This window comes from Aquarana catesbeiana, linkage group LG02 (assembly GCF_042186555.1).
Source record: "Aquarana catesbeiana isolate 2022-GZ linkage group LG02, ASM4218655v1, whole genome shotgun sequence".
NCBI lineage: Eukaryota > Metazoa > Chordata > Amphibia > Anura > Ranidae > Aquarana > Aquarana catesbeiana.
Genome location: NC_133325.1, coordinates 520,286,350 through 520,299,690, shown reverse-complemented (window position 1 = coordinate 520,299,690; position 13,341 = coordinate 520,286,350). Strand labels below are relative to the sequence as shown.

At 42.2% G+C, this 13,341-nt stretch overlaps 1 protein-coding gene across 5 annotated transcripts in view; it reads right to left on the bottom strand.

Moving 5' to 3' along the window:
• Positions 1 to 13,341, bottom strand: part of LEMD1 (LEM domain containing 1) — a 430,972-nt gene that overhangs the window by 172,266 nt on the left and 245,365 nt on the right. For 4 of the 5 annotated variants that reach the window (XM_073615805.1, XM_073615806.1, XM_073615808.1 and 1 more), the window contains one exon: positions 6,100 to 6,180. The exons of the other annotated variant lie outside the window; for it this stretch is intronic. In XM_073615805.1, coding sequence (XP_073471906.1) covers positions 6,100 to 6,180 — 81 coding nt within the window. The remainder of the gene's footprint in view (positions 1 to 6,099; positions 6,181 to 13,341) is intronic. 5 annotated transcript variants of the gene reach the window in all.

Below are 13,341 nucleotides of genomic sequence, written 5' to 3'. Positions count from 1 at the left end.
TACCCCAAGGTTCAGTGTTGGGACCTTTACTTTTTAATATCTTTATAAATTATATAGGGTCTGGGATTAAAAGTACAATTTCAGTCTTTGCAGATGACACCAAGCTATGTAGTGGAATAACATCCTTACAGGATGTCTCCAATTTACAAGCCGATCTCAATGCACTGTCTAATTGGGCGACTATGTGGCAGATGAGGTATAATGTTGATAAATGTAAATTTATGCACTTGGGGGCTAAGAATATGCATACATCATACATACTAGGGTGAGTACAACTGGGGGGGATCCGTAGTGGAGAAGGATCTGGGGGTTTTGGTAGATCATAAGCTCAATAATAACATGCAATGCCAAGCTACAATTTCCAAAGCGAGCAAAGTCCTTTCTTGTATTAAGAGAGGTATGGACTCTAGAGAGAGATATCATTTTGCCCCTGTACAAATCATTAGTAAGACCTCATCTGGAATATGCAGTTCAGTTTTGGGCACCAGTTTTCAAAAAGGATATCGGGGAACTGAAGGGAAGACAAGTGCAACCAAACTGATGAGTGGCATGGATGAACTCAGCTTTGAGGAAAGATTAGAGGAACTAGATTTATTCTCTCTTGAAAAGAGGAGATTGAGGGGGAATATGATCAACATGTACAAATATATAAGAGGTCCATATAATGAATTTGGTGTTGAGTTATTTACTTTAAGGTCAACACAGAGGACAAGGGGGCACTCTTTACGCCTAGAGGAAAAGAGATTTCATCTTCAAATACGGAAAGGGTTCTTCAGTGAGAGTTGTGAAAATGTGGAATAGACTCCCTCCAGGGGTGGTTCTGGCCAGCTCAGTAGATTGCTTTAAGAAAAGCCTGGACTCTTTCCTAAGGGCACACAATATAACTGGGTATTAACATTTATAGGTAAAATTGATCCAGGGAATATAAAATTGCCTCTTTGGGGGTCAGGAAGGATTTTTTTCCCCTGCTGTAGCAAATTGGATCATGCTTTGATGTGTTTTTTCGCCTTCCTCTGGATCAACTGTGGGTATAGGATTGGGTATATGGGTTTGTTTGATATTTTTTATTTATTTTTATGGTTGAACTAGATGGACTTGTGTCTTTTTCAACCTGACTATGCTCTCAGACTCAGAAGGAAGTAGAATTGAAGTCATATGACGGCACTGGATACTGCAAAATAAAGGTAAAAAAACTGCTTTTTTTCCATTTTGAGGCATAAGGCTGAACTTAGCTCACATAATTGCAGGGGAGAATGTAAGTGTTAGGGTGGACTTCCACTTTAATGCATAGAATGCATTAAGATAAAAAACCTTCTACCTTTACAACTGCTTTAAGTGTTAACAGTAATATGCACTCTAGTAATATCTACATTTGCAGATTTAGCATTCTCTTCGCCTGACCAAAAATTCCTGACCACATTAAGGCTCAAAATATTTATGTGAAAATGTTCAGTCTATTCCTAGTTGAAGCCAAGAAGCTAATGCTGTACATCTATGATGAGACAAACCTAGTTAAGACCATGACCTTTAGAAACAAGGCAAGCCTGCTGTGGTGGCTGCCTACACAGAGCAGCTGAATTATTGGGCTCAGCATAAAGTCACTATACAATAGTAAAATAACTCCCATGTCGCTGCCAGTAAAAATAAATGAAAAAAAAAAAAATCACTCCCGCGTCGGTGTCAAATTAAGGCTGCATTCACACCTGAGCATTTTCAGCTCATAAAATGCTCGTAAAATGCCCCCAAAAAAAGCCTAAAAAACACCCAACAAGCATAATCCCATTCATTTCAATGGCACGTGTTCACATCTGAGCGTTTTGTGTGAAGCAAAACGCCTGAAAAACGCCCTAAGCTCAACAAAAGAACATGAGCTTCTTTGGGGTAGATTACAGGCATTTTTATGCCTTTTACATTAGTGACCTGAACAAAATCGCGGCAAAATCGCAGTAAAAAATGTGGCAAAAACACGTGACTTTGAAACGCACAGGTGTGAATGCAGTCTTAGGCCCCTTTCACATGGTAAGACCGTTCAGGTCTGCCTGTCAGTTTTGATGGCTGACCTGAACAGGCGCGCCATGCTAGCCTATGGAGTGACGGATGTCAGCGGAGACATGTCCGCTGACATCCGACCCAGTCCGATCCGCTAAAAGCAGACGGATGCCTCTATGTTCGGATCAGTCGCTGGTGGATCGGATTGGGCGAGATCTGATGAAAACGGACATGCTGTCCATTTTCGTCCGATCTCTCCATAGGCAGCAGCGGCGCTTGACAAGCCCCTCCCCGCTCAGTGAGCAGAGAGGGACCTGTCATCCGCCGGCTCAGAGGAGATCAACGGAGAGATCTCCCGCTGAGTCGGCGGACTGAGGCGGACTCCGTGGAAGCGGATCCGCCTCGTGTGAAAGGGGCCTAAAAGATATCCTGATCAGTGGAGCTGGCACATCAGTTTGAATAAGGTACTACAATATAGTATCTGTGATGGTGTCTGGTCACTATGCTCCTGACTCCATTCAAATCTCTCTGATAAGAAAATTGCCTACCCAGCAAAGTGAGGAAACGTTCCATTCCTGACTTGCCCTCCAACACAGCACAAGGGAAGTGTGGGCTGGAAGATTTGCTTCACTCAGTTGTGCAGATACATGCTAATCAGCGGATTCAAGTCTGAACAAAGCAAGGGGCAAAGTCATAAGACATCCTCATTGATCTATATAGATATATAAAAACACAAGCAAAAATCAACCTATACATTTAAAAAAAATTATTTAACCCCAAGAAAGAAAAAAAAAAAAAAAAAAAAGAAAAAAAACCTAGCAAATACCACTATTTTCTTTCCCATTCACCAATGCTACCAATTCTGTGGAAAAATCAGTTTAACCTGAAAGACCGTTTTTGCACACTGCCTGACACCACACTTCATGCTCATCCCATATGCCATTGTTCCAATCAGGCAACTGGGCTCTCAGCAATGGGTTAGGGAAGCCAAGGAGAGTATCACATGCTCTCATACCATGTACCCCAAAAATTACTGGGATTTTAAACATAGGTTTTGTGGAGTGAGGCAGTAGCCTACTACTAAGCAAAGGCACCAATGTTAGATGTAATCAATCCAACATAATTTTACAGTGCAGTCTCCAAACCATGTCTGCAACGAGCCGTGCCCATTTATTTTTCTTTGTGATCTGTGGAAATCTGTGCAAGAGCTTTGCAATGGCCTTTTCCAAAGCTCTGTCACAGACTACTGTCACTGTGCTTCAACTACCACTCTATGCACATAAGCTAAAAAGTGTCCTCACAGCTTTTTTTTTGTGCTCACACCTGCAAGTAGGTCACCCTCTGCATCTAACATTTTTTATTCAAATACCAACCATCTAACTGGGGCAGGCAGCCTATCACAGAAATCTGTGTCTTGGTGTCTGAATTCTACCCATTTAGGTTAATAACAGCAAATGCGCAATATATTGCTCAAAAGAAAAGGGTTCTGTTACTCAAATGCATACAATAAAGTTCTACCTTTTTACAGTCCTACAACATAGTTGTATCCAATCCATTATGAAGGAATAAAACCAGAATACTTTTAAGCTGGCTAAAAACTTTGTCCATTGACAAAATAGGTGACACGGTCTCATCTTTTGTGTGGGTATGAAACAGAATAATAGGCATAAACCTAGATCTAGGTAGAAGCTTAGTACGAAAGTACAGTATAAGAAAGTATTTTGATGGACAGCTTTTCAGTTTATGATGCAAGGCTTGGGAAAGATAAGACAATATAAACCATTGTCTTATGATATAATGAAATCTCCACTAAAGTAGTATATATATATATATATATATATATATATTTTTTTTTTTTAATGGTGTATTTAACCACATCATTACATATAGAGTATAAAACTTAACATGACTTGCCATCTACCCCAATTATTTTGCACAGAAAGATTAAGACATTTTGTAGTGTCTCTTCTACCGTGCTGTAATTCTAATGTGGCAATTGAGTTTATAAGGAGAGGGGGTTAGACAGCTTACTGAATAAAGGAGCACTGGGAGAATGTGTGCAGATACTCTCGAGTGACGCTCAATTACCCTAGGTTCATAACTATGCATTTTTAAGTACATTCTGCAGTTTGTAGAAATGCACTAGTCCATTTAACATGGTTTCCTATGGTACATGCTCACATCTATGCGTTTTGTGGCCAGTGCATTTTTGAAAAGGGTTGGGGTCTTTAAGTGTTTTGTATGTAATAGACTTCAATGGAATCGCACCAGAAAACACAAGTGTTGTGTTTGTGACGCGATTTTCGATGTGTTTTGTGGTTTTTATTTCTCTGTTTAAAGCACTATATAGCTGGTTGCTATGGAGGAGGCCGGTAAGGCGGCCGCTGCATCCTTACCAACCAATGAGTCATCAGGTGTCAGTAGGCTTCCCCCGCTGACAGCTGAATGTAAAAAAAAAATCCCCAAAATCCATACTAGACCCTTATCCAAGCATGCAGCCTGGCAGGTCAGGAACAGGAGGGGAGGGAACAAGCAAGTTACCCATGCGCCCCCCCCCCCCCCCCCCCGAACCATACCAGGCTGCATGCCTCTTCCCAACAACCCTGGGCTGTGGTTGTCGGGCTTATCAGAATCTGGAAGCCCCCTTTAACAAGGGGGCCCACAGTTCCTGGCTCCTCCCATGTGGATGGGTATCAGGTACATTGTATCCCTACCCATTCACCCCAAAAAGCAGTAAGTAAAAAAACAAAAAAAAAAAACAAAACAAAAAACACCACACAAGAGCCGGTTTTTGACAAGTCTTTTATTAAAAAGAACCCCAAGCCGTCTTCTCCCCAAGTTGTCTTCTTGTGCTGTCTTCTCCCTCTCAGCCGTTTACCCGCTAAAAACAAAAAAGGCTGCTCTTCTCCTGAGGCTGTCTTCTTCCATTGTGTTGTCTCTCCCGCTCTCTGGCACCCTTGTGACGTCACGTGTCATCACAAGGGGCGGGCTGGGTGACATCGAATGGCCACGCCCCATGGGTATATAAGAGGTGCCAGACAGAGGGGGACAAAACAAGGGAGGAAGACAGCCTCAGGAGAACAGCAGCCTTTTTTGTTTTTAGCAGGTAACCAGCGGCGAGGAAGAAGACAGCACAGGACGACAGCTCTGGAAAAAGGCGGCTCGGGGCTTCTTTTTTAAATAAAGGACTTGTCAAAAATTGGCCTTTTTTTTCCATTGCTTTTTGGGGTGAATGGGTAGGGGTATGATGTACCCGATACCCATTCACATAGGAGGGGGGCTGTAATTGGGGGCCCCCTTGTCAAAGGGGGCTTCCAGATTACGATAAGTCCCCTGCCCGCAGACTCTGACAACCACAGCCCAGGGTTGTCGAGAAGAGGCTCTTGTCCCCATCAACATGGGGGCAAGGTGTTTTGGGGTGGGGGGGCGCAGGGCCCCCCCACCCCAAAGCACCCGCTTCCCATGTTGAGGGCATGCGGCCTGGTATGATTTAGGAGGGAGGCGCTTACTCGTCCCCTCCCTTTCCTGACCTGCCGGGCTGCATGCTCGGTAAGGGCCTGGTACAGACCGGGGGGGGGGGGGGGGCTCACGCCGTTTTTTTGTTTTTTTTTTACATTCAGCTGTCAGTGGGGAACCAGGCTGACAGCTGATGACTCATCGGTTAAGGATGCAGCGGCTGGCTTCCCAGCCCCCTCCTTAGCAACCAGCTATATACAGTGTGTTTGAAGAGGGAAAAAAAAAAAAAAAAAAAAAGGTAAAAAACAAAAAAAAAAAGCATGAAAAGTGCATGCAAAAAAAAACGCATAAAAAAAGTTTAAAAACGCAAAACGCACTGCAAAACGTGCCTGAAAGGCGCATCAAGCGCAGCCGAATAGATGTGAACCTAGACGTGTAGTCGAGGGAGCAGGCAGGTGACACAAGAAGCTGCAAAGCTGCAGCGGTAAATTGTGGTGTCACTTTTCTGGATGTGAAGTACAACAGTTGTACATTCATAAAAATAGTGGGTAAACAAAATAGCATCTTTTACCTACACAAAGTCAAAGCTAATGTATGTCAACACTGTATTTAGCGGTTTGGGCATCAATCCACTTTAAGAACTCTACTTTCCTGTTTTAACATCTTTGTTACGCTGAAGTCATCTCCTAGTGTTGCAATGGTCTGGTTAAATTCAGCTGCAATACATGCGGGAATCTGAAATGGTAAATATTTTTTTTCATTTAACAAATTATTCAGCAACAAATACAAGCAGTTATCTAAAAAAACATTTTAGAGGACTCTAGGATTATGCAGCTCCACATTCTTACATGTAGCAGCTATTGTCGGGCTTAAATACAAAAACTGAGGAAACAATGCAGGTGTCTGCCATTGCAAAAATTTTTAGCTTTTTGTAGGATTTCTAGGGCAGCTTACTGACAATTATTTTGTCTGTACATGCAGGTACATGGAGCAAATGTACAATGGAAACACAAAGTGCTAAAAAGTAAACACCAACACCACTATAAAAGTCAAGTGAAACACTAAAAAAATAGTGAGCTTTACGCCATTGTTGTCCATAAGACTTGTGAATTACTGTAAAACAAACAATACAATCTCAGCAAGATAGTTCACCCAGTGACATGCACATATCAAATAGAAGAATTTTCTGCAAAATTACATGTGTATATTGGCCTGCAGAGGAGGTTCTCGTTGAGCTTGGTAAAGAAGATCGTCTGGGCACTGGAACATTCACAGTATAAACCTAAAGTAAATACACACGTAGCTTAACCATTTGACAACTGGGCACCTTAACCCCCCTCCTGACCAGACCAATTTTCAGCTTTCAGTGCTCTCACACTTTGAATGACAATTACTCAGTCATGTAATACTGTACCCAAATTAATTTTTTGTCCTTTTTTTCATACTAATAGAGCTTTCTTTTGGTGGTATTTGATCACCTCTGGGTTTTTTTTTTGCGCTATAAATGAAAAAAGACCGAAAATTTTGAAAAAAAAAACATTTTTCTTAGTTTCTGTGACAAAATTTTGCAAATTGTTAATTTTTTTTTCAGAAATTTTGGCCACAAATTATACTGTTACATATCTTTGGTAAAGATAACCCAAAATTAGTGGATATTATTTGGTCTTTGTGAAAGTTAGAGTCCACAAGCTATGGTGCAAATCATAAAAAATTGATCACACCTGATATACTGGTGGCCTATCTCATTTCTTGCGACCCGAACAAGCCAGGAAGCCAGGAAAGTACAAATAGCCCCCAAATGACCCCTTTTTTTAAAGTAGACATTCCTATTTAGTAAGATGCATGGTGAGGTTTTTGATGTTGTCATTTTTCCCACAATTCTTTGCAAAATAAAGTTTTTTTTTTTTTTTTTTTCTTCCCACAAAATTGTCATTGTAATAGACTTTTTCACAGCCTGGCCACATAGAGAGGCCCAACATGCAGGGAGCACCATCACGTGTTCTAGGAGCATACATTACACATCTAACTTGTTGATTACCTATTACACTTTTGAAGGCCCTGGAGCACCAGGACAATGACACGTGACACTGATGACAGATGGCACGTGACACTGATTAAACGTGACACTAATATGTGGCACTGATGACACGTGGCACTAATAGATGGCACCAATACGTGGCACTGATGACAGATGCACTAATACGTGGCACTGATGACACGTGACACTGACAGATGGCACTAATACGTGGCACTGATGACAGATGGCACTAATACGTGGCACGACACTGACAGGTGGCACTGATGACACATGACACTGACAGGTGGCACTGGGGACAGGTGGTACTGGGGACAGATGGCACTGATAGGTGACACTGTGGATAGATGGCACTTGTAGGGGACACTAGGGACAGATGGCAGTGTTGTGTTAGTGATTTTTTTCACTCACCGCTGCAGCCGTTCGCTCTCCCTCTTTGCACGCTGTCTCTGTGTGAGGAGGGAGAGCCGGCGATGAGATGATCTCATATGTTTACATATGAGATCATCTCTCATTGGATACTCCGATCAAGTGCTAAATGGTCGCTGTGATTGGCCGTTCAGCACAATCTGTGATTGGCCAACACAGATTCCCCCCCCCCCTCGGCGTGCACGGGGAATGTAAACAGGATGACGTCCAGGGACGCCCTCCCGGCAACTGAGCGCCACGCTGTAGCCGTCTTTCGGCTATAGCGCGGGCACAAAGAGGTTAATAAAATTATTTACTAAGCTATTTATAGCAACAATAATACATTTAAAGGGAAATTAATGGTCTTGGGCCAAAATGTATTCTCTGTTTCTTTAAGGCTTAGTTCACACTGATCCCACATAAAAGTTGTACGACTTCCCGATCCAACTTTGTCCTGCAATTTCATGTCCAACTTCCAAGCGACTTCAATAAATGGGATCCAACCATACCAGGCCCTTTGAGTCTGGCATGAATCTTGAGGGGGAACCCCACGCCAAAAATGCTGGCTCAAGCCTTGATCTCATCTCCGATCTCTGCCAGTTGATATAGCCACGGGACATGTCCCTCAACCCTTGTGACATCACGTGATGTCACAAGGGTGGAGTCTCATGGCAAGGTCACCGGATGGCCATGCCCCATGGCTATATAAGAACTGGCAGACATCGGAGATGACACAAAGGCGGGAGCCAGCAGAGGACCGGGTCGGCAGAAGAAGAGTAGACTGCAGCGGAGGGAGAAGACCGGAGGAAGAAGACATTGGTGGCAGAGCCGGAGAAAGAAAACGCGTTGGAGCTAAGACGGGGACATTCTTCACTTTTAATAAAGGACTTGTAAATAAAATAAGAGATGGTTTTTGACACTACACTTTAAAAAAAAAATTTTTTTTTAGGGTTGAATGGGTAGGGGTACAATGGAGAGGCCATACTCATTCACATGGGCGGGCAGGATCTGGGGACTCCTCTTGTTAATGCTTCCAGATCCCGATAAGCCCCCTGCCCACAGACTCCCACAACCACCGCCCAGGGTTGTCCGAAAGAGGCCCCTGCCCCAAAGCACCCACCCCGCTATGTTGAGGGCATGTGGCCTGGTGTGGTCGCCCCCCCCCCCCCCCTTCCTGACCAGCATGCTCGGATAAGGGTCTGGTATGGATTATAGGGGTGGACCTCACGCCGGTTTTTCTTTTTAAATTTTTTTGGCGTGGGTTTCCCCTCAAAATCCATACCAGAACCTCAGATCACAAGTCGCTTGCAACAAGTCGGATCAGAGACTTCCATTCAAATAATGGGCTGAAATCGTGCCCAAGTTGGACCAAAGTAGTGCGGGAAGCATTTTCAAAGTTGGACCAGTTAAAATGACTCTTAGGGACCCATTGATTTTGACATGTCATGCGACTTGTGCGGCATGTCGAATCACTGTGAGGTGGCTCTATAGCTCATATAGATATATCTAAACCTGAAACAAAAAGCTGTGTTGGCTGTGTGCATTTCCTTTAAGGCTTTCCCCAGTCGATTCTGACAATACTAAAATACAAGTGTTAGGGTGTCAATGCTTACTCGCTGCAATGTACCTGTGGAGGAGCAGCATTGGCTTTGTCACCCTACTGCTTTCCTGATCTGAACCACAAACACCTCCCCTTTTCTTCATCTTTAGGAGGCAGCCTGTAGTACACATAAGATACAGTATCTCACAAAACTATAACTGGGTACTAACATTTACAGGTAAAAGAAGCTGGTGAGTGTCCGCATGATCACAAGACACGAGCACCTGGTCACCAAGATTAATACAAATACCTGCCTTGTTTTACAAAGATGTCAAGTTTTTCACTTAAATTGCACTGAGCACTAGTCACGATTTAACCTATGTAATTATTCAGCAATGTTATGTTTGTCAATCACTATATGGGGTTTTTATGCGGACGGAATAGCTTTGGCTAAAGTAATTTTTTGATTTCATCCCCTGTTCCCCTTCCCCCTCCCCCAATACAAAGGGGGCCAACCTAGCCGTTAAATTTGCTATATGTGATTTTGTTTATATTTTGTTTATAATTTACATGCGATTTTACATGTGGGATTTGGCTACACACGATTTACAAAGTATTTTTAAACTAGGACAACGTTACACCTACACACTCCAAAGGGGGTCACTTTGCTGTTCTATGTTTGGTTTTATTTTCGTTGAATTTTTTATTTGCAATTTTTGTTTATACTTCATATGCGACTTTATATATGGGATTTGGCTACACACGATTTACCAAGTATTTCTATGAACTAGGACTGCGCCACACCCACACACTAACCCTTCATTTACAGGTAAAGTTGATCCAGGGAAAATGCAATTGCCTCTCGGGGGATCAGGAAGGAATTTGTTCCCCTGCTGTAGCAAATTGGAGCATGCTTTGCTGGGGGTTTTTGCCTTCCTCTGGATCAACTGTGGGTATAGGTTTGTGTATATTGGATTGTATTTTTTTTTGTTGAACTTGGACTTCCATCCACTCAGAACAGGCCTCCCCATGGTCGACCAAAGAAGTTGAGTGCACACGCTTAGCGTCATATCCAGAGGTTGTCTTTGGGAAATAGACGAATGAGTGATGCCAGCATTGCTGCAGAGGTTGAAGGGGTGGGGGGGATCAGCCTGTCAGTGCTCAGACCATATGCCACACACTGCATCAAATTGATCTGCATGGCTGTCGTCCCAGAAGAAAGCCTCTTCTAAAGATTATGCACAAGCCTGCAAACAGTTTGCTGAAGACAAGCAGACAGGACATGGATTACTGGAACCATGTCCTGTGGTCTGATGAGACCAAGATAAACTTATTTGGTTCAGATGGTGTCAAGCGTGTGTCGCGACAACCAGGTGAGGCCTACAAAGACAAGTGTGTCTTGTCTACAGTCAAACATGTTGGTGGGAGTGTCATGGTCTGGGGCGGCACGAGTGGCACTGGGTAGCTACAGTTCATTGAGGGAACCATGAATGCCAACATGTACTGTGACATAAGTTAAGGCAAATATAATAATATTTATTATTATTAATAATAATAATAATAATAATAATAATAATAATAATAATAATAATAATAATAATATTGACACTTTGGGCCCAATTTGGACATTTTCACTTAGGGGTGTACTCATTTTTGTTGCCAGCAGTTTAGACATTAATGGCGGAGTTATTTTGAGGGGACAGCAAATTTACACTGTTATACAAGCTGTACACTCAATACTTTACATTGTAGCAAAGTGTCATTTCTTCAGTGTTGTCACATGAAAAGATAGAATAAAAATATTTACAAAAATGTGAGGGGTGTACTCAGTTTTGTGAGATACTGTAGCTGGGAAGGCTTGTTTCATATTTTAGATCAGTGCAACAAATTTTTGCAATATCAACAGCTATTATTCTTGTACTTGCAAAAATTGTAGTTCGCTCGAAAAAACAAAAAAACAAAAAAAAAAAACCCAAAACAAAAAAACCCCCAAAAAAACAAAAAAAAAAACAAACGCAGCCCCACATCTACTGACGGTAAACTGCAATTGCAATATATTGAATTGCACTTGGGATTAGATATGCTTTAGGTTTATACAGTTGTGCTCATAAAAACAGCAGAAAGAGGGTGCCTGGGTCAGTGGGATAAATAGTAAAAGCAAGTAACACTTTATTCAGATACACTTAGATAAAAGTGTAAAAACCATTTCTATCACTCATGGTTAGTGTTTGGCTGAAGCCATTCATTATCAATCAACAGTGTTTACTCTTTTTAAATCATAATGACAACAGAAACTACCCAAATGACCCTGATCAAAAGTTTACATATGCAGAAAAAGAACAAAAATCTGGATGGCCGCACTTAAAGTGCGGCCACCCGGATTTTTGTTATTTTTGTTTTTTCTGCATATGGTTGCATATTGAGCCACACCCACACCTGAAGAGGGAGGAGATCCTTTGGAATCAGACACCTGGAGTAGGTCTTTCTTTGCTGCAAAAGTTTACATACCCTGGTGATTTTGGCCTGATAACATGCACACAAGTTGACACAAAGTGGGTTGAATGCCTATTAATAGTAACCATCCTCACCTGTGATCTGTTTGCTTGTAATTAGTGCGTGTGTATAAAAGATCAATGAGTTTCTGGACTCCTGACAGACGCTTGCATCTTTCATCCAGTGCTGCACTGATGTTTCTGGATTCGGAGGGATGGGGAAAGCAAAAGAATTGTCAAAGGATCTGCAGCAAAAGGTAGTGGAACTGTATAGAATAGGAAATGGATATAAAAAGGTATCCAAGGAATTGAGAATGCCAATCAGCAGTGTACAAACTCTAATCAAGAAGTGGAAAATGAGGGGTTCTGTTGAAATCAAGCCATGGTCAGGTAGATCAACTAAAATTTCAGCCACAACTGCCAGGAAAATTGTTCCGGATGCAATGGAAAACCCACAAATAACTTCAGGTGAAATACAGAACTCTGAAAACATGCGATGTGGCTGTTTCAAGATGCACAATAAGGAGGCACTTGAAGAAAGATGGGCTGCATGGTCGAGTTGTCAGAAGAAAGCCAATACTACGCAAATGCCACAAAGCATTCCGCTTACAATATGCCAAACAGCACAGACACAAGCCTCAACCCTTCTGGTACAAAGTCATTTGGAGTGATGAGATCAAAATTGAGCTTTTTGGCCACAATCATAAACGCTACATTTGGAGAGGCGTCAACAAGGCCTATGACGAAAGGTACACCTATCCTACTGTGAAACACGGAGGTGGACCGCTGATGTTTTGGGAATGCATGAGCTACGAAGGCACAGGAAATTTGGCCAAAATTGATGGCAAGATGAATGCAGTATGATATCAAAAAATACTGGAGGAACATTTGCATTCATCGGCCAGGAAGCTGCGCATGGAATGTACTTGGACATTTCAACATAACAATGATCCAAAACACAAGGCCAAGTCAACCTGTCATTGGCTACAGCAGAATAAAGTGAAAGTTCTGGAGTGGCCATCTCAGTCTCTTAACCTAAATATTATTGTGCCACTCTGGGGAGATCTCAAACGTACAGTTCATGCAAGACAGCCCAAGAATTTACAGGAACTGGAGACTTTTTGCCAAGAGGAATGGGCAGCTTTACCATCTAAGAAGATAAAGAGCCTCATCCACATATACCACAAAAGACTTCAAGCTGTCATTGATGTTAAAGGGGGCAATACATGATATTAAGAACTGAGGTATGTAAACTTTTGATCAGAGTCTTTTGGGTAGTTTCTGTTGTCCATTATGATTTAAAAAGAGTAAACACAGTTGATTGATAATAAATGGCTTCAGCCAAACACTAACCATGAGTGAAAGAAAAGTTTGTGTTATCATTCATATTCTCTGAAACATGGCCAAGAAATCAAATTCTG